General features: G+C 36.0%; 1 protein-coding gene across 1 annotated transcript in view; it reads right to left on the bottom strand.

Moving 5' to 3' along the window:
- LRP1B (LDL receptor related protein 1B) overlaps positions 1–21904 on the bottom strand; it is a 473299-nt gene that overhangs the window by 78314 nt on the left and 373081 nt on the right. The window contains exons 59-62 of the mRNA XM_058839737.1: positions 20661–20746; positions 17097–17219; positions 13268–13449; positions 11183–11382 (exon numbers count right to left, since the gene is read on the bottom strand). Of these exons, the coding sequence (XP_058695720.1) occupies positions 11183–11382; positions 13268–13449; positions 17097–17219; positions 20661–20746 (591 nt within the window). The remainder of the gene's footprint in view (positions 1–11182; positions 11383–13267; positions 13450–17096; positions 17220–20660; positions 20747–21904) is intronic.

The following is a 21904-nucleotide window of genomic DNA, read 5'->3' as shown; positions in this document are numbered from 1 at the left end:
AGAGGGTCCTTTATTACCAGTTACAATGAAGGTGGCTGGAGGACAAGCCCTGCTTGCTCAGAATTTGTTGGCCCAGCCAGGGTTAAGGAAATGAAAAAAATTCAGCTAAAAAGCAACCTCCAGATTTGAAATTAAAGACAGGTCAAACTTTAAAGTTATAAAGTAACAAATGTAACTTTCCCTACTCTTTGTATAAGCAATATAAGTTGTTTCTCTTACTAGAATAAAAGTTACTAGAAAACATCCAGAACATAACATATACATTTTCTGATGCTCTGTGTTTAATACCCTTTCATACAATTAATAGCATTTTATTTCATCAAAATATACTGACAAGAGAGACAGGAAAAAAAACCCGAAAAATTTGCATTAAAATAACCATTGCAGTAAGAGGGATTATTCATCATTTTTGGCATCACCAACCAACCACACAATAAAAAAAAAAATAAACAAAAGGATGATGATATTCCATAGCTACAGAATCACAAAATTATAAGCGAACATCATTTGGAAAAGGAAGGAAGGACACAAGGGAGAAAAATCTTTGGAACATTTTTTACCTGCTGTACACTCCTTAATCCTGAGGTATTTGTTCTTGGTAAACAGTAACTGAGTGCCACTTTTTTTTTTCTCTCCATTTAACATCAATAATAGTAATCATAAAAGTCACAGGAGAATATCTGACCACAATAATTATTTTGTAAATTATAATCTCTTATTGCTGAATCACTCTAATTACTGACAGAGCTGAAAAGGCAGAGCAGAGCAGCTGACTGTCACATTTAACCACACATCCTCAACACTTTTACCTTGTCTTCTGCACCTTTTTACTTGGAAAGTGCTGACATGGAGTAAGCATATCTCAAATTCCTGTTGGAACATCTCATAGCCCACTAAGATCTGATGATTGATCCTGAGTATATGGAACCACAACTTAGAAAATTCAATTTTCTATCCATTAGTGCTCCCAGCACTGAGCTCCAGTGCAGGGCATGTTGCCCTCTGGTCGAGGAGACCTTGCTGCTTAGGCCTGAAATTATTTTCCCTTCTTATATGTCTCCATGAACCACATCTATCACACTGAAATAACAATGTGATATTTTTGAAAGAGCTTCAGAGCATTTCCGAGAAATCAGTCAAAGTCCAAAGAAATCTCAATTTTGGCACTCGTTACAGAGGCAACTTTGCCACAGTTCTGTACACAGTACAGTACAAGAGAAGCTCTTGTAATTTCTCTGATTTGTAGAGTCCCATTGTGTAGGGTTTCCAATGAGAAAAGCAAACCAGGCTGACAGAAGAAGCAGGATGGGACATCAGAAACTGCTGCCCTGAAAGATGCCCCCGAAGCTTTCCATAAATCTAATTATTTTATTTTTGCTTCAGTTCTGAGACAATATTGGTTCATATAAATTATGACCCTTGCTTCTACTTTTGACATCAAATTAAAGATGTCAGAGCTCCCACTCCAGTCTCTCTAAAGACAAAAAATGTCCTATTTTATCTGTCTGCTTTCTCTTTTTCTGATCAAAATTAAGATTAAAATCAGAAAAAAAGACGTGTAAAACCCTATGTACATGAAGAGATTTACATAGAAGAAATTATTTTGATTTCATCATCTTTATTATTCCTTGCAAATGAAAAATACACCTAATAGTCATCTTCATTTTGGTTATCCAGGAAGTAAACACCATATCCTAAGCACAGATATAGGAATAAATGCTTATTCTTTGGTTTTGTGGATGTTTGTGGATGGCCAGACAATTTATGCTGCCTTCATTGGATTAGACATACATCAAAATCAAAAACTTTATATTCATGAGCTAAAGAAGATTCAGGAGATTGCCATGCACTGTCTGAATTGTCTCATCACACTGCATTAATGGGGAAGCCAAGTTAAATGTGTGGCACAAAATATTAAATATTACAGTTAGAACACTGCACATAAGAAAACTGGTCATTGACTCAAGTACAATTTTCTTTTATTTAAAAGAAATAAATTCTGCAAGCACTGGGTTTAGAAGCTTAACTCTTTGAAACTTCTTAAAAATAAACCCACCTTATCAGGAATAATGCAACAAATATTGGGCTCTCTTCTTCTTATATTCTTTAAAAGAAGAATGCCAAAGAATATTTGTTCCTACAAACTGGGTTTCCTATTATTACCATTTATAAGTATAAAGATGAAACTGTCAATGGCTTAACATTCACAGATTCAGGTTGCAGTTTTATTTCTGAGCAACTCTGTAATTTTAATGGGCTTCTGCATTAATTTTTCATTAGGTCAAAATCAACTCAAACTTGCACCATTTAAAGCTGTAAAAGGCACATGTATTGTGTTGTGAAATGTAGAGAAAGTTATTAAAAAATCAATTAAGAAAGCAATGAATAGTACAAATATATGCTTGAAGTAAACCAGAAAATAAGTACAGAATCACTGGACAAATATTTCTTACAAAAATTATACACTGACCATAAAAATATAAAATTCTTATAAAAGAAGAATTAATAATAATTACATAGCACAAAAACTTATAAAATTTCTTCTAAGCTGACCATAAACCTCAGTGTATTTTCTTGTAGAAGATAAACCCGTAAAGCCTGAGAGAGTTTTCTGAAAACAGGCATTGAATGGCAACCAACTCTGACTCACTTTACTGTTTAAGGAATAGTTCTATCATAGCTGAATACAATTTTTCTTTGCCTTTTAGAATGTTATAAGCAAGGAAACATCAGAACTGCTGACATGTAAAGGTTATAGAATTTACAGTTCCCATCAACTGTGAATAGCCAAACAAAAATGAACAGAAAACTGAGGTCATTTTTGCACCTGATTATCTGATTGAGCAGTAAAATAGTTTCTCATCCTTTTTATTCTTTGCTTTGAGGACATCAGTGTTTCACACCTTCCAGAATTTCAGGCAGTGAATACTGATTTTTTTATAAAGGTATAGAGTAGTAGAAACAGCCACTTCCTTTTTGTTCACTTTTTCCTTGAACTCCAAAAAAAAGCTTTAGTTGATTGACCTTGTTATAAATGATATAGAGTAATTAAGTGTTGCAATGCTAATTATTAACCCTACAGCAAATTCTGTGGTGTGAATCACAGTTTTAAACAGGAAAGGAAGACTCATTGCTCCTCTGTTTTTGGCAAGCACTGCAAAACCAGATTATCTGGTGCAAATTAAGGTAAAGGCAGGTTACTCATAGCAAAGCTTCCTCTGCATCAGCTATTTGATATCTTATCACATTGCAAAACTGTTAGTAAGAAAGCAATATATTCTGTTAAAGCTAAAAAATTTACTTTTGTGATTCCTTTTCCCACCACAGCCTCCTCCTCCCAGGGCTGGGCAAGTTCCTTGCAGTTCCACCTCTTCTAACACACCTGCTGCCAACCCTGATTCTCTGGTGGTGTTTCATTATATCCACAAATCATGGATTTTCTCACACTGAATGCTAATCCCCAACAGTGCTTGAGCAAACAAGTAGATGAGAAATGTGGCAAGAAAGAGGAGGTAGAAAGGAGAAGGAATGCACAGGCCTTTCAGAGAGCTGCAGAAAATAGGAAGGAAAAACACAGGCAGGTGATAAAAGGGAAAAACGAGGAGGTTTGCAACAGATCAGAAGTGGTGGGAAATAAAAATTATTAGATACTTGAAGACAAATAAAAATGACAATATCTAACATAATAAAGGAAGATAAAGTGCTGCATGAACTTAAGAGAAGAGCCACAGGAGGGAACATGATTATGTAGACACATGAGAAATGTGACAGACTTAAAATATATCTGTCTCTCTCTCTCTCTCTCCTGCATTTTGTATGAATTTCGATCCAAGAATATAAATTTATAAGCTATAAATCATATTTGTGATACAAATGTTTACTTTTCTCTAAAAAGTGAACTCTGCTTCCCTTATATTTTCTGAGCACATTTACTTAAGCATAAAAAAAATGTTCATTTGATTTCAGGAATGAAATACATTCCATCTAAGATTCCTGACCTACAAAACCTGCTTATGGAGTAGTCATACAGAAGTGAAGCCCAGCTCCCTTGGCTCTTATTGAAACACAAGTTTTTCCAAAAGTAAAAGCAAATACAATAGCACAAATAATAATAGAAAAGGTCTCACCTGCGGGTAAGATAAAATCAATGTACCAAGAAACAGTGTCCTTTAAAGGACAAATACTGACCCCTTCTAAGAGAAAAAAAAACAAAGCCAAACAAAAATATCAGTGCCCTATCATATCCAGAAGATGGTTGAACACTTCCAAGACAGAAAGAGATGTGTCCCTTCCCTTTCCTTTCCAAAAACAAAGGATTTCAACCTTACCCGACCTTTGTGCAAAATCTACAAAAACAGAAGGGGTGAAAGATTCCTGTTAGGCTCTTCCTAAAAATTCACTCAGCTAGAGTGCCAGTGCTGGGAAGCATTTGCTAAAGGTAATTAATTGTTGTTACTTGCTAGCTCCCCGTGGCATTAGAGCAGTTTCTGTTTAAGAATTTTGGCACCAAAACACAGAAAATTTACATGGGTGACCAAACCTGAAAAAAACAGGCTACACTATTTTGAATTCCGTTCTCTGGAACTTGATTTTCTGAACTGCAATAAAACAGAAATAAAAAGCCTACTGACATCTTGATCTAAATGGAACCAGTGGTAATCTCCTAGGAAGGATTACAAACCCTCCAAAGACAAATTGCATCAAGGAAGAACAACACTTAATAAGAAAATAGCAATTAAACCAAATAAACTTGGAAATTGCTGATCTTCTCTTCTGCAGCAATTACTGGCTCCCACTGTCCTCTTTCCAAGTGAACTCCCTTGTAGCTGTTTCTGTCTCATTTTACATTCAGCTTGGAACCTCTCTGAGACACAGTCAACACTTTTTATTTCCTGTACTAACTCCTGATGCTTGCTCCCTTTGATAAAGGATTAGAAGTGCTTAGTCCGTAACCTTAATAATGAATAATGACAATAAGATTATCTCTATGAAGCTTCTGACAAAGTATGTAGTTTTGATAGATATAATTAAATTTAACTATATTATATTAAAATACTATATTTTAAAGATGAGACATTTTAAGATCATTATTACTTTTATGAAACTGATAGCTTGTTTAAAAACCTAAACCTGTTAAACTCAATGAACAGGAAAAAAAAAAAAAATGGACTATGTAGATTAAGTCCAGCAATTGAAGTTATGTTTCACACTAAAAAAATAAATTAAAAATATACTTTTAGGATGCTATTACTCGTATCTTTAATAACATGTCCATGCATAAATATTTCTTTCTGCAAAATGCATATGTACATCACACATCCATATTGGGTTAAGTATGGAAGATAAAAGTCCTAGCATTCAGTGGTGAGATATTTTACCAGTATAAAAATATAACTGAAACAATGGAAACTGAGAATATTTCAGTACAACAAACTCACACAAAACTTGTTATAACATCTCCAAACTGCTATCACTAAAGGAGCAGGAAATTTAGACTGAAATCTAAATATCTTAAAGCACTAACATACTTGAGATATTAAAGCTCACTATTAGGTATAACATCACCATGAGAAGAGATGCAAAACTTTTTCAAAATCTGCCTATAAAACCAGTTGTTCAAAACTAGGAATGAAATATTTTATTGTCCCACTTTAAAATGTTTTATTTCCTTTTTTAATTCACTGTGGGCAGTTGTTTATATGCCAATTACTCCATGGCAGTATGGAGCAATAATTAAATTATTCTCAAATATATACAAGTCACTTTTTGAGCAGAACAACAAACAGTGTGCTAGTGAGTTTCAAAGGTTTTTAAATTATTTTTCAGATTTGAAGAAACCTTTTTCCTGTCTGCCAGCCTCTCACTTTAGACTCCTCTCCTGCAGCTGGTTTTGATATCCATTCCCAGTGACCCCCAAACTACTCCTACTTTTATCTTTCCCTCTCCTGCCATTATCCAACTGTGAGGACATAAACTACTGGGCCACTTGGGTTTATCTCATTTATGTTCTAGGGAAACCATGGGAGCTGTTCAACACTGCGACTGCCTTGATCCAAATCCTCCCATTTTCCATCGTGTTGATACAAACAGGGAGAGAACAGAAAATCTGTGGTTTATGGTCTCTGTTGTGATTGCCCTCTGACAGGGGAACAACTGCGTGGAAAGTAATGCCCATCCCTTAAAAGCTGTGATGGCACAAGTGCAGCTCATAAAAAGGTTTCAAGTATAGTGAATTATTTTCAGAAGTTTAATTTGAGCATATTTCAGCAACCAGTGGAATATACAGAACCAACCTGTTGGCAACCTTCATAAACCGGGCTCCAGAAACTGGAGACTGAGAAACTTAATGTCACTGTGTGAACTGCCTTTAACAGAGGTGAATCTGAGTAACTTTTCCTGAATATTATCCTTTAAAAGAGAAGGAACACAATAAAATGAAGTAATCAGATTTAGGAAGACATATGGATCGGAGAATTTTGTAGGAACAATTATGCAAAGTGAATCCAGAAATCAATAATGGAGAGGGAACAATTATCAGTTTGTGCTATCAGATGTGGCTACGATGAATAATTCTATAGACTCCTCAAAAGTTTGGAAAAAACTTAAAATATCAAAACTTGCCATATCAGAAGTACTTCTCATCTGCTCTGAGGAACAAACCCTCTCTTCAGACTTCTCTAGTTTTTGAGCTATGAAAACTTCCAGTATAAATCTGGAAGGAATTGGTTTCTACAACATTGTAGATCACTTCTACATTAGGAAAATATTATAAACTATTGGATATACTCTCATAAACTCTGGTGGCAGAGCTCAGAATTAGACACAAATACTTCTTTTATACCTACAAACTCCTTACAGAGAGCAACTTTTGAAATTACAGGCACTAAAAATTAAAATGGTTGGACTCTCCAAACCCCTTGTACTTGTTACTTCAAAACTTCATATATATGTTCCAATTCTTAGAATTGCAAACATTCAGGCAGAAGCTGTCCCAAGAACCGTGTGTTTTTTTCAAATTGGTACTCCAGGAAAGTTATTCTCTGTTAACCACATTACAGTTAAAGAAGTAACTTAATAATAATAATTTAGTTAAAGTGCAACACTTTTCCATTGTTTAATTTCCATGTCCCTGTCAAATGAAGGAATGAAGTGCCAAACTTTTTGTTTTTACAGGATAAAGCATCAACTTGACACAGTTTAAGGCCTAATCTCAGAGAAATTTCTGTACTTCCTAAACTGGAATGTCAGAGTTCCCTTTTATAATTTCATTATACTGAAATGTTCATCTTCAAAGGGAAATGGGGGAATGCAGGCACCTCTGGGATTTAGGAGCCCTGAAGGTTGGGAAAACCTGCATGGAGCAACCAGATACCCAGGGACCTGTGAAGTCTGCATCTCCTCTGGGCGGTGGGAACAGAAAGCAGCTAAATCTGACAAATTCTTAAATTTTTTATTTACTTTTTTTTAAAGCTCACATAAGTAAACCAGCTTAGTGCTTAGCCAGATTAGTGCTTCAATACTTGCTTAATCATTTCCAGTGTATAACATTTGTGAATGCTGCAGTGCTGAATTGGCTAAGCTCTAAAGACAGTTTACATAACCAAGCATTAAACTTCAAACAGCTCAGCAAGGTCATCGCTGCCCCCAGCACCAAGAAGAGCTCCCAAGTACTCTAAGATTTCTGGCCTAGTTAGCATGATTTCAAAATTCTTACTAGGACTCTTGTGGCAGTTAGAAAAAGACCATTTCTCTATTAAAATGCAGAGGAAATTTATAAGAGAAAAGCAGCAGATGTTCTCCTCAAAAAGCTTTAAGGTACATAAGAAACAAACAAATAAAATAAAAACCCTCATATTTGTTGAAATAATGTTAACACCAAGATCTAATTACATGTAAATTCCCATTGCATGGAATAAACACTCCCTGGTTTAACAGACAGCGTGTCAATAATTAGCTTAAGATTATTGTGTTTATCCTAAATTATCTGATGTGGAGCACAAAACACTGCATGCTGTCTCATACCATCCGTCAATGGTATGAAATCCACTAATTCTGACAAGTTACTTATTTGCTGAGCCTTTTGAAATCTTCGTGGCATTTTCTGATGCACTTTGCAACAGATAATTTAAGATCCAAAAAATCATAGTTTCAGGGAAAAAAACTCCGAGCAAGCCAGCCTTCTCCTCAGAGGTCACAGAAACAAGTGAGAAAATGCTTAGTTTTCCACTGAAAGTACTTCACTCACAGCATTCTTATTCAGACTTTTTCCTCTCCTACATGAGAATTTGCTTTGTAGTCGCCTATCTGTGCCTTTATCCTTCTCCATTTGAAAACACGAAGAATGAGAACAAACTCAACCATCTCCCACAATACAAAATGTCCAAAACGACAAAGGAAAACAGACCATGAAATCCATGTGAAAAATACTTCTTCAAGAAACACAGTTATCACAAGAGATAAAAGCTAATCTTTTTCATTTAAATGCTTATCAGTGTGGATTACAGATATCAGAAAGCCAAGGGGGATCACAATTCCAAACACTGAACTTCCCTGAGTGCCTTCCCCTATTAAAATAATTGTTTTGCAATGGTAAATTTCATCTTCCAAAATATTTTTAGTCTTGTGCTGTATCACAAAGAAATAAAAATTTTATTTGGTTGGTTGTTCCAGGAGAAAGTGGGAAGAAAGGGAAGACTCTGATTAAAGACAAATCGATCATTATGTGTGAACTCTGCAAAACTATCAAAGCTCCCCTTGGAGCACCCATGGAGTTGTTTGTTTTAGACACCAAGAACTCTATCACTGTTTTGTTAAATACACAGAAACTTTTCTACAACTTCATTTTGATTTTATAATGAAGTTTTGATTAAACTCTTGACAACAGAAAGTGATAAATGGCATTAGGTGTGGGCAGGACGGAGAGGATCCAGACAAGGGCCACAAAGATGATGCAAGGCTTTTGAAGCTGCCATGAGAGCAAAGACTGAGACTTGTTCACTCTTAAGAAAAGAAGACAAACTTAATCATCACATTCCAGCCTTTAAAGGGGGCTGCAAAGAAAAGGAGACTCCCTCTCTACATGGAAAAGGTGAGGGGTGATGGGAGCATGTTATTCCTGGGAAGATTCCAATTGGAGACAAGAGGAAAACTTTTCACAATGAGAGCACTGAGCCATTGGAATAATCTTCCCAGGAAATTAGACACTTCTAAGATGCAGCTGGACATGGTTGTGGGTCATCTAGACCGTGCTTTTCCCAGAAAAGGTTGGACTAGATGATCCATGAGGTTGGACTAGGCGATCCATGCGGTCTCTTCCAACCTCGTCCTCTACGATGATTGGCTAAGCAGAAAACCTTGCTTTGACATCATTTAAATACCTCAGGATCCTTCTCCCAAAGCTCACTTATGGATTGAATATTTATGCACCATATGGACTTCAAAGAGACATGTCCTCAAAAGCAGCACAGTACCAGCTTTACACAAAGTAGCTACAACTTTTGGAGCCTCAGATACTTCACTGGTACCAATTTTGGATAAATTTGCTGTGGCACTGTGATAAATTTCCTTCTCCAGGATCAGGCATGCGAAGAAGACAACATTGACTCTGTGGATATAAAGAAGTTGAAACTGATTTTACCCAATTGTGCAGGAGAACCCCACAGGCTGGAGGTGAAGGCAAGGGACACTGAAGATGTTCTGGCTGGAATTTTGCAGCTATCTCCTGAATTTAGTGACAGGAGGACATTTTTGGGGAAAGAAAAGTTCTGAAACTCTCAGGCTAAAAGGGAAGACCATGAAAGGTTTGACCACTGCAGTCAGTTTAGGGCTAAGAGGGACACATTGGCTTTTATTTACTTCTTTCCTTTGAAAGATCCAGAAAGAACAGTAAGAAGATAATTTTATGAGGATGAAAATAACAGGATAGCAGCACAGGGAATGACATCAAGAGGAGTAGGGAGCTTTGCTTGCTCTGTCAGAACAGACTCTCAGCAGGAATCCAGCTCAGGGCTAGGTCTGAGTGAATGCTGCTGAGGTGAGCAGGTTACAACTGACCGGTGCTCGTCCCAAAAAACCCCATGGGTATTATGCTGAGATTAATGGGAATGTTTACAGCTCTCATAGCTACTCTATAGGGTCTCCAATCTACCATCTCAAACAACTGCCATTGAATTATTCATGATGTATTTATAACCTAAAATTCATGAATAAAAGGGCTAGAAAACATGTTTTCCTTTTCCTTTTTTTTTTTTTTTTTTAACTTAATGGTGAAGTTTTGGTCTGAAAGTAAAGTAGTTATTTCATCAGCTGTGGCTTGGAGAAGACCTGGAGGCACCCAGTACAAGATAAAAGCCTAAAAAAGCCCAAATCCATGAAGTATTACCAACAGTGCAGCGTTGCTGAGGTTTGGGTAAAGCTTGAGAAGGGAGCTCAGGTAACAATTTCATCTCAAATAAAACCCCAACAAAAACTTAGACTGATACTATTTCATATATTTGATTTAAAATGAAAGATCTTTAATTATACAATCTGGAATGTGAGAACTATTTATCACAGCGTAGATTTTTTTTTTTTTTTAATACTTTATAGCTAAATGACACAAGCTTTTTAATTTTCTGTCAGGTGAGAAGCAAAACACGGGGATAAAGATTAGCTCATTACATAATTATTTCAAGAGTTATTCTTTCACCCATCTACCAGGAAAGCCCCAAATTATATTTGAAATATTGGTTTCATGCTGAGCAGACTAATGGCTTTTCCAGGCTTTCTGAGGTGGGAGAAAAGGCTGATTTTAGCCCTACTCTGACACGTGGCACAGAGGATCTATCCCTACTACTTTAACAGCAAGTTTCACTCACTTTGTAACTTAATCAAGAACATGTCTGTATATGACAGAGTATAAAATTGACCAGGCTGCTTCAGATTGCTGAGTCTGTTCCTAGAGCTTCTTTTTCTAGTTGACATTTTTCCTACAAACACATCGTGCTGCATGTTTAAAAGCTATTGTCATCCATAACAGAGAACAAAAATGAAAAACAGATTTTAAAATATTGATAAAAGGAAAAAAAAAAATCACGAAAAAGGCTGGAAAAAAGTTTTAAAGGACGGTTTTTACATAAATATATATAACGTGGAAAGCATCAAAAAGAAAACCAAACACAAAACAACTGAAGTGTTGGCCAACCTTTGTGTCTGTGAGATCCATCCATGTCAGAGAACTCAATGTGATTTTCATCAGCCCAGTAGAGCCTGTGGTTGACGTAGTCTATGGTGAGAGCCATAGGCCTGGATATCTGTGTTTCTATAACCACAGCTTGCCTGGATCCGTCCATCCCAACACGGCCAATGTGGGGGGACTCACAGCAGTCAATCCAGTACAAGTATCTGCAAAACAAAACACAGCAGCTGGAAAACAGCAATCACTGAGAGAGAGGTTGCACATCCCTGGGAGTGTCCAAGGCCAGGTTGGATGGGGCTTGGAGCAACCTGGGATAGTGGATATTATCCCTGCCCACCTTGGGGGCTTGAAACCGGATGGTCTTTTCTAAACCAAACCATTCTGTGACTCAATGCTTAATTTATTTAGCTGATCTCAAGAATAAATCAGTACTTACAATATTTCCACCTTCCAGATAAAACTTCGCATTTTTCTAGACCTGTCTGTGCTGAATGAAAAGGGTTTGAAAGGAATCCTGGTGCTAGATGTGACTTTATTAAAAAGTCTAATTAGAAAGCTAATTTTTTTCACCTTTTTTTTTTAGCTTTCAGAGGCCAAATCTGAGCCAAGTTTTTCAGATAAAAAACAGGTTTTTGCATGAAAATTAAATTACGAACTACTAAAATGTACATTTAAATGGCTTAGTCTTGATAGAATTTGGAATTTAGAAATTAGAATTTGAAGCACTACCCAAACAGGACTCTGTTAATCTCACATCCTGCATAAATGGCATCACTACTATATTTATCAGAAATATGCTATTACAGCTACTTTTTCTTTTTTTTTAACACATATTACAAAACTTTTTTTGCTGTTAACAGCCACATAATGCAAATAGAATTGTTTCAAGAGATGCTAGTTCTAAAACATTAAAACAATTTCTTGCACAGGGGGTTTAGAAATGAGTGAAACACTGAGAAAGATTGTTGGAAAGCTGAGAAATTTTCCCCTCAGCAAGCTATTTAACCACAATGCTGAGCATGTTTGCCATAAAGAAAGAAAAATCCCATTATTTAGCACATGTGGCTGCTGTTGTGTGCCATTACTCAGAACCTCAGGACAGATCTTTCCAGCTGGGAAGTTGATTCTGCTCTACAGGCTTTGGACAGGCTCTCCAAAATCCAGATGCAGCTCATATTCCTAATAACCTCCTGGAACAGAATTTGTGTGCAGGAGGAAATGGTGGCCCTAAGAGCATTTACAGGTATCCTACAACACACAGGTGCAATATCCTGGCACCAAGCTCGCTCCACACAAGCAGCAGAGAGAGGGAATTTCACTCTCTCCAACAGAGAATGTTTTCTTTGGAAACAACCTGCATGGCATCAGCAGGATAATTCACTAAGCACTTGTTCGTGAGAAAAACCCCAAGATACAAGTAATACCATTTCAAATTATAACTCTGAATTTCAGTTTTTATTTCCAGTAAAATTCTATATTAAAATAAATGAACAAAGGCTTATGTTTATCAATAAAAATGTAAAAACCGGCTTTGGAAAGCTGTCCATATACACCAAAAAGGAACACAGTAACTTTATTATGCCTATTTATTTATATATCTAAGCCTTCCTGAAAGACTGGGACTCTCTGTACTAACTTTGTAGAGTGATTTTTGCATACTTAGGGATGCCCAGGCAACCACAGAAAGATCCCATATATTCATATCTTAAAGATGTTAAACAAAGGTCTACATCCTCCCTCCCAAATTTTGCAGAGAAGAAAGGGTACAGTTACAAGAAAATTAGATTCTTGTTCTAAGAAATAGAAAATAGCTTTTAGCTCAAAATTAGCAAAATAGTTAGGTTTATTGTATTAAAACTAGTTAGGTTTTTTAAATAGGTTATATTTTTATATAGGAAAAACATTGCTTTTCTTTGTTTAAATAGAATCCAGACCAACACAACAACTCTCTCCTATTGCTGAATATTAGATTTAAAACAAAACAAAACAACAAACGACTACGTATTATTTCCTATCTATTTTTTTTAATAAAAATATTTTAATATCAAATCAGCATTAAATAGGAAGTCCTGAAATTTTTCTGCTTCATACCCAGCTTGAGGATCTAAAGACAGATCTCTGGGAAACTTCACTCTCTTGCTCACAAGGACGGTTGGGTACAAGCCATTGAGTTTAGACACCTCAATAATTCTCTTTTCAGTATCAGACCAATAGAGATTCTTCCCAATCCAATCAACAGCCAGGGCATTGGGAACAGCTGTATTGTGAATTACCTGGAAAAGCAAAAATTACATTAATTATTCATCTAAATAACTGGGAAAAGGAACAACAATTTGAGAGCTACTGGTACCAGGATATTGAGAGACTGGGTATTTGATACAGTGACACACAGCATGTGAAAATTATTATTCATTGCTAAACACTGTCACTTCTCAAATAATGACACTTCTTAAGTAGCTATGACAATGTGACACTTTTCTCCTAGTAAGGGAAAATGGAGCATACCATCATCTTGTAAAGAGGAAATTGCCAACTTCTCTGCATTATGTGTGAACTTTTTAAAAACTTTTGATCTTTCAATTTCCATCTTAAGTTTCTAGTTTCCTCTTAATGTAAAAAGAAAAAAAAAAAAAAACCAAACCAAGCAAATCAAGCCAAACCAACCTTTCTCCCCTTCACTATTCTATTTTTGGTTTCACAGAGCAGAGCGGAGACGAGGCTGCTCTCCCCACAGCACGCCCTTGAGCACATCTGCTTCTCATCTCCCCATTTCTCTCCATCAGTGTATCCTTCATTTTAATGTCACAGCAGTGCCATATGTCACCGTGACAGAGCGACCATGAGAGCGCTCAGCGAGTCACTGCTCGGAAAGTAAACACTGCGCTCTTATTTCCAACATTCACGCGGCAGAAGAATGAGGAGCTTCCCAAGAGTTAGTTAAATTTTGAAAGGACATTATTAGGAGTAAAAAGCAATTTAGTCACCTACTGGAAAGCCTACAGACTACTGGCAGGGATGTGTTATTCTCGGCGTTTTTGATGACTTGGATAATTCTGGAACTTGATGTGATTACAAATCTCATCATGTTGGCATGACTCAGTCTGGCTTGTTCGGGAGGACTTCACATCAAGTGTTCAGTAATATTCACAATCATTTGAGTCCAATTTCTTCTAGGCTTGAAAATTTTATTCCTGAGATCTATCCTGACCTACTCCTATTCTGTTCTTGATTAAGTCCTGATTAGGTCTGTGCAGCTAGAACTTCAGAAAAAATCCCCACAAATCAGAAAGAGATACTTGAAAATTTATGAGATTTCTTAAGCACTAATAATGGGTTTATTACTGTGGTGTACATTCTAATTTACTGTTATCTTCATCACTAACAGCATGTGCAACAGGGTATAAACTTCATGTATAAACCTGTATTATGTATAACTGAGTGTGCTAGTTTTAAATTTATTTACCACCAGAAGACACGGAAAAGCCTTTGAGATAAGAAGGGATATGGTGAGATGCTTTAAATCAATTTTATAGTTATGAATATGCAAAGGCACCTTCTCAGGTTGTTACATAATTTATCACCTTATAAAATCTTTAAAAAAAAGTTAAATTCCAGGATACACTGATTTTTCTAATGGGAATAAGATGTTTTATTTTCTAACACCTTCACACCACCATCTTCACCAGTTTATAAATGTGTAATTGCAGCAACTGCTGCACTGGCACAAGGGACATTTAATGCAGAAATGTAGAACTCTGGAATTTTAGGTAGTGGTTTAGCTGGCTAAACACTACACTAGAGCATCAACCAAAACAATGAGTCTCTCCTTCTGAGGAGTTCTCCTTGGGAGAGTCACTTTGACATGTCCCAGTCACTGAGATCAACAGTGTGGCACTCAGTGTGCATGGCCCAGCTTTCTCCTGCATTTTCCACTGACATCTGAACCTAGACTCTCCATAAAACACTGTGTTAACATCTGAACACATCCACGTGAAAAAGCTGCCATTTCAATTCTGTAAATATCTCCTCCATGAGCAGAGGCAGAAGAAAAATGAGATGCCATCAGGCTTCCCAGAGCTGGTGTGCTGAAGAAATGCCATCTCCTGCAAGGGGGATCCAAGCCAATAAACCAATACATCTGCTATCACTTACATCGATAGCAGACCTATTTATGGCAAAGGGTAACACAACAGGTGGGAAGATATTAAAATAATATCAGGGGAATAAACATAAAAACTCTTGTGACCAAAAAAAACCCCAACATATTAAAATAAGTAAACAGGCTTGCTAGATAACAAATAATAACACCAGAATTTAAATAAATAAATAAAATAATTGAATTTGAAATAATTTTTAATGATGTCAGTTATTAAGTATGTACTATAGCAATGTAATAAAGTCAAAGAGCCACAAAAATTTGGCGCTGGATAAAAGGTTACTAGAAGACTATCAGACAATATATAACTCTTGCTAAATTTTTCACCTTTTTTTTAGCTTTCAGAGGCCAAATCTGGGCCAAGTTTTTCAGAGAAAAAACAGGTTTTTGTATGAAAAATAAATCGACTTATTTTTATTATTTTTGCTTTGAATAGGGCATCCTCTATGAGCAAAATTTTCATCAACATGACATTTGTGCAAATTGATGGAAAAACAAAATATCTTGCATGTCCTCATCCTAATTTTCTTCTACTGGTTGTTCAACTTTGTGAAACCTTTTCTTAAAAAATGAAATTGTTAATGAATCAGTAGAAAGCAATTTTTTTTTGTATTTTTCTACCTGGTTATTTGAACATTTTTGACTGAGAAAAATTCTTTGTTCTTCCTGAAATAGTAAAGATCAGAAATAAAGAGTCTGAGTAATCGCCAGCCCTTATGTAATACTGAATCATCCAGGAGGGACAGAAGCTGAGGAGGATGCTTTGGAAACTGTTTAAAGACAATAAATATGATTCAAGGATTTAATGGATTTGAACCCTACACTTGCCTGTCTTCTATTATTTTCCCTTCACACGTAAAACTTTTGAGTGAATTCTCAGTTTTGCTTTTAACCCAATGCAATCAGAGCGCCAGAAATTGTTTATCCACTTGCTTTTTTTTTTGTTTTTAAGAACAATTATTTTGGTGTGAAGGATGCAAACAAGGTTCACTGAATCCAGTGAGTTGCAAACCCTAACTCATAAGGACCAAAGCTGACGTGCTCTGAGGATGTTCCAGCCCACGCACCAAGCTGTGAATGAAAAACACAAATCCTTCCTCTCTGCACATTTATTGGTGTGCAACGAGGGAACAGAATTCACGGGATATGTTGCTGCTCACTTAACTCCGTGTTTCAGAAGGTCAGACATAATAGAATAAACAAAGAATTCCTTACTGCTTATCACCAGTTCTGGGAAAATGTTCACATAAGTCAACAAATGTGCTTAATAGTGGATTTGTGAACTTAATCCACTACAGAGGCAGAACAGACAGGCTGTGCAGAAATGGGAGTGCACTTTTACCCTTCACAGCAAAGACACTGAGTTATTTTAATTATCAGTGTAGCGGAGGTGAAACAAAAACAAACTGAAGATCACAGGAAATTTTATATAGGAAGACACAATACACCAGTGTATTTACACAGCTTACAGCTAATTATAGCTCTTTTTTTCTTTGGCATCCTGGAAACCACATGGAACTGCCAATTCAGTAAACTGTCAGATAAGTCATAAGGAATTTAGCTTCTAAATACAGTTCTCCTTGTCCCTATCTTTAGTTCAAATAAGATACAAATGCAATTAAATTCTACTAGGACTAGCTAGCTCCTGCTGAGTTTGTATTCATACACCAAAGCCTCACAATCTGGGTTAAATGTATGAAGGAGCATTTCCCAAAACACTCAAAAAATTTAATTCTAGTAGTGACATGATTAATCCCCAATTACCTTGATGTCACTTCCATTTAAAGACATTCTGTTTATGCGACTGCCATTTGGTCTGCTGGAATCAATCCAATAAATGAACTCTTCTCTGTAGTCAAAGTCTATTGCAATCACATTGTTCAGCCCCTAAAAACAGAAAAAAAAAAGTCCATTTATTCAAATGTTTGAACACAAACTGCTGGATAGCATTCAGAGTGTAAAACACATTTAATATTCCTAATGTATTATTTTACTGTCTGCATATTTCTGAAGCACTTCCCTCTCTTCTCCATACATTACTTGTAAACAGAGTAAGACAAAGACTGTAACAGAAATAAATATGGTGACAAATCAACTGTGGCACTTCAAAAAATACAGATGATGTATGAAATTATGTGAGGCTCCTGTGTTTTTCTATACTCTAATTTAAATGAAATTTAGCAGTAAGTACTTTCAACTTTTGCTCAGTTTCACCGCTGATCACTACCTTTGGTATTTCTTTGCCAATCTAGATGGGAGAACCAGAAATAGTATAATCATTATGACATTTAAATAATGAAAAAATTTCCTTAATAATACAAATTGATCAGGAATTCAAAATAGTGGTGGTGCAAAAAGACATTCACGTTAATTCCTGAATGTGGAGATTTTGACTTCTCAGGTGATGTATTATAGGCACTCAGTATATATCTATATATGAATACACACAGAGGAGGTAGATACAAAAAGCTGGAAGTCCAGCAGGCACCTGGGAACCTCTTATGGCTCCAATTACAAAGCCAACACGTTTTGAGAAAGAGTGGTGATTGTATCTGGGGCACTCCAATGGGCTGGGAGGAGCAATTATACAATAATGGCTTTTCATCCCAAATGGCAGATAAGGAAGAAGGGAGTTGCATTCAGATGATGGCTCTTATTTCCTTATCTGCCCCATAACCTGCTGAATGTTCTGATATGTTGTGAAATCACAATTATTCTTAATATGCCGGGTTATTGTTATCAATGAAATACAGAGCAGCAGTGGCGAAAGGAACGGATGTGGTGTGTATTCCTTCTATAAAATCAAGGTCAGTTAATCAATTCCCTTATCAGCACAATGACATCCTGCTCTCAGGTAGATCAGCAACCTCCCTCTTTAGTCTAATCACTTCTGGGAAGGGGAGTGCTGGACCAGCCAGCTCGAAAGTAAACAACTAAGGACAACAATATTTAATTGTACAGAAACTGATACATGGCTTATCTGCCATCAATTACTGCGGAATTACTGTAAATCTACCTTTTGATCAAAATGTAGAGGAAAAGAGTAGTTAGGCTGCACAAATCATCATTAAAAAAGTCTGAAACAATTCAGTGTAGGAAGACCACTCTCATTTTTCAAAAATATCATATACATGCACACATTTTTCATAAAACCAGCTGCAGCTCTGTGAGTCATAACTGGGTTGTAAAACACTTGTCTTTTTCTCCTGTTAGCACGATTGCATCTACAGAGAAACCCCCAGCCCAAATTCTTAACCAAGGAGACAATAGGTCAACGAATACAAAATATTATTTACTACAATTTTACAACATTCTATAAATCAAAGCCAGCAATTTTTAAAAGTATGGCCTTATCTCTGTATATTCCACAACACTGTAAAAGTTTCCTAAGGATCAAGAGTAATGCAGAGAATTGACTGCCTGCACATTTTTGCTTTCAAGTGTTTTATTTTGGGTCAGTTTAATTTCAATTTTTATCAGAACATCAACTGCAGGTAAAAAATTTCTGTATGTCTGTAACAGAATTCTCTGCCCAGACATAATTTCCTCTTTATCATATACATATCTCACTTAAGCGCCCCTAGCATAAATTCTTTGTCATTTGACAAGTAATTTGTTTTTCAGAAGGAATAGGGAAGATTTCAAACATCAGCTGCCTTAGTCCCTCGTCTTAAACCTGTGGGTTTGTTTCTGCTGCACACAGCACACAGGATATCCTTGGCTGTGATTTGTGTTCCCTTGGTGCCTCACTTAAAAACACGGAGATAAAAATCACAAATAATGAGGAGGAAGATTATCTACTCTGCCTATTGGAACCCTGAGGATTTTGATGATTAGGAGTGAAGGAAATGGAAAGCAAAGACGATACACGAGACACAATTCAAACAGTTGTACTGTTTATGTGTATTTGGAATAAAAAGGAAAAAAAAAAAGAAAGGAAAAGAAAATAGAGGAAAAAGCTGGCACATAACTCAGAGAAGACTGAACGAGCTCCTACTTTCAGCTCCTTTATTCTGAGTTTATATGAACAACTGTTAGAATGGTAATCACAGATCAAATACACAGAGAGAAGGGTGGGTTTGCTCCTCTGCCAGAGCCTCTGGTGCTTGCCATCACCTGGTAGATGTGCAGGAAAAAGTCAGATCCAACATGGCACTACGAGGACACAAGGATGTCCTTAGGAGGGACACAACCCCCCTGTTCTGCTGGTAAAGATCCCTCTCTGGCTTTCAAACCAAGCGCTGCCTTTGCAGGAGCAAGGACCAGTAGGTTCAGGAGCAGAGGTATTTATCAGCACAGTGAATTGATGTAACATGGAAAACACAGATTTTGTTCAGTGGCTGGAGCTGCTCAGTCTCTAACACACCGAAGAGGAGCCCACTGAATTCAGGACCATCTGTCAGCACCAACCACGAAGAAAATTTCCTCTGGCTCCCCTCTTTTCACAGGCTTCTATGAACAGGTACACCAGCGAAAGAGGAGAGAGGCAGTGAGATGCAAATGAGAGGGAATCAGAGGGATTTCAGGAGAACAGACAGACTTTCATAACACTTTGCTCAAATAAAGTCAGTGTTTCATTCAAGATGGTTAATTTCATAATTACTGCTGTGAAGACCTGAGCACAAGAAGTTACAAAAAGCCTAATGATATTGATGGGCAGTAAATAATTTCCTAGTCTTCCTACAATTGATCCATTAGTATTCAAAGAAATTGATATTTTTATTAAAACATATTTTAGAAAGCTAATCTGTGGTAAATAACTACACTTAGGTGAAGCATAGAAGGAGAGCAGACTGCTAAAAATGGCAGCTCTGTTTTTACTGGGTGACTTTCTATTTTTGCAGTTTTTTCATTTTTTTTTTTTTATCTGTTACAATAATTTAGAGGAATTATTTTAAAAATTATATTTACACAAAGATAAGACTTCATGTTTTGTAATACTATAAATATTGGTATTGTCTGTCTGAAAATAGATTTAGATTATGACAGTAAGTAGCTCAAATAATATATGGCCAAATAGGTGGGGTTTTTTGATTGTTTTTTAACTGAAATAGACAAATTGAACAAAACATATTGTGATGGAAGAGGATCACAAATAACATAATTTTTTAGTACATCAGAATGACTGACAAAACAACTGCCTGAGCTTTAATCATGTCAAATCCAGACAAAATAGTCAATTTAAAGTATTGTAATAACTCTGAAGGTACTGCAGTTGTTCTGTGGTGCACACAATGCCAATTGTAGGACGATGTTCCTTTCAGTTGCAAACTTTAGAAGAAAATAAAAGTATTGAGTTAAACTTAGAGCATGGTACTATGGTTATACCTGTTTCAACAAAGTGTAGTTGGATCCATCAGTGCTAATTTTTCTTATTTCATGATGATCAGCCAGAATTAAGAAAGGTTCCTCATCTAAACCCCGGGAGAAAGAATATATTAGACTAGCTTTTACGTTAATTTATGGAAAATCAGGAATACAATGCTGAAAAACAGATGGTTTGAAAAATAAATGTTACATGCTCTGACCAATGTTATGGATGAAAGAAATATTTAAAACATTCAAATGCTCCAAGAAAGATCAATGATGCAGTATAAAAATGAACAAAGCAATCAATTAGTATATCTTTCAATGCAATTTAATTCTTTTGCCTTTGTAATATGGGAACCATACTGTATTTTATCCTAATTTAATGTCAGAGATTAAATGGGAAATATATTTAATTCCATATGTTTTATTCTCAACATTTCATTTCAAATTAACACTGGCTAATAATTATGGTTTCAAACCAAGAACGTTTTGACAGTTGCTTTTTGAGATTTCATTGGTCTGAATGGTACAGAGAGAAAGAAATAGCTACTAATAAAAACCTTGATTTTTTAAGTCTGAACTGAAGCCAGATTTGACTTTTTGTCACCCTGGCTTTCTAGTTTATAAAAAAAACATTTACTTTCAGATACTCATTCATGACATCACTGAAATATCTCTGACACTGACATACATAAGTCTAAAATATATATTTTTAAGGCTTTATTTTAGCTCTATTGAGAGACGCCTCAACTAAAATAAAATATTACCAGTGCTAATTAAAAATGTATTAAAAGCCTTGTACCTACTGCTCTTGCACTGTAGAATGTAATGTATTGTCCAGCCTACTCTGCTCCTGCACTGAACGCATTTGCATGTTATAACAGAGTTTGCATTTTCTACTATTTTTTTTTTTTTGTTCCTCCTTTTCAGATGAGGAATTTTGATGTACATTCTAATATTCTAAAGGAGATGAAATCTTATCATAACCATGCTATTATCATCTGACTAAGAAGTAGAACTAAGCAATGTATTTTAACTTTTCTAATACTTTTTCTAATAAAGTTAATTATTCACACTTTCAAAAACCACTGTATCTATTTACTACAAATGAGCTGAGGACAATACATACTAAAAATACAACTTATTGCATTCAGACACAGTCACATTCCTATTTTATATTGAAAAAGTAGCAGATTCAAAGTAACTCTGTTTTTATCTTGCATATAAAGGTAACATAGACCTTGGGGCTAAGTTTTTTCCCC

The sequence above is a fragment of the Poecile atricapillus genome, chromosome 5 (genome assembly GCF_030490865.1).
Source record: "Poecile atricapillus isolate bPoeAtr1 chromosome 5, bPoeAtr1.hap1, whole genome shotgun sequence".
NCBI lineage: Eukaryota > Metazoa > Chordata > Aves > Passeriformes > Paridae > Poecile > Poecile atricapillus.
Note: the sequence above shows the minus strand (reverse complement) of the source record. Positions and strands in the feature narration are given on the sequence as shown.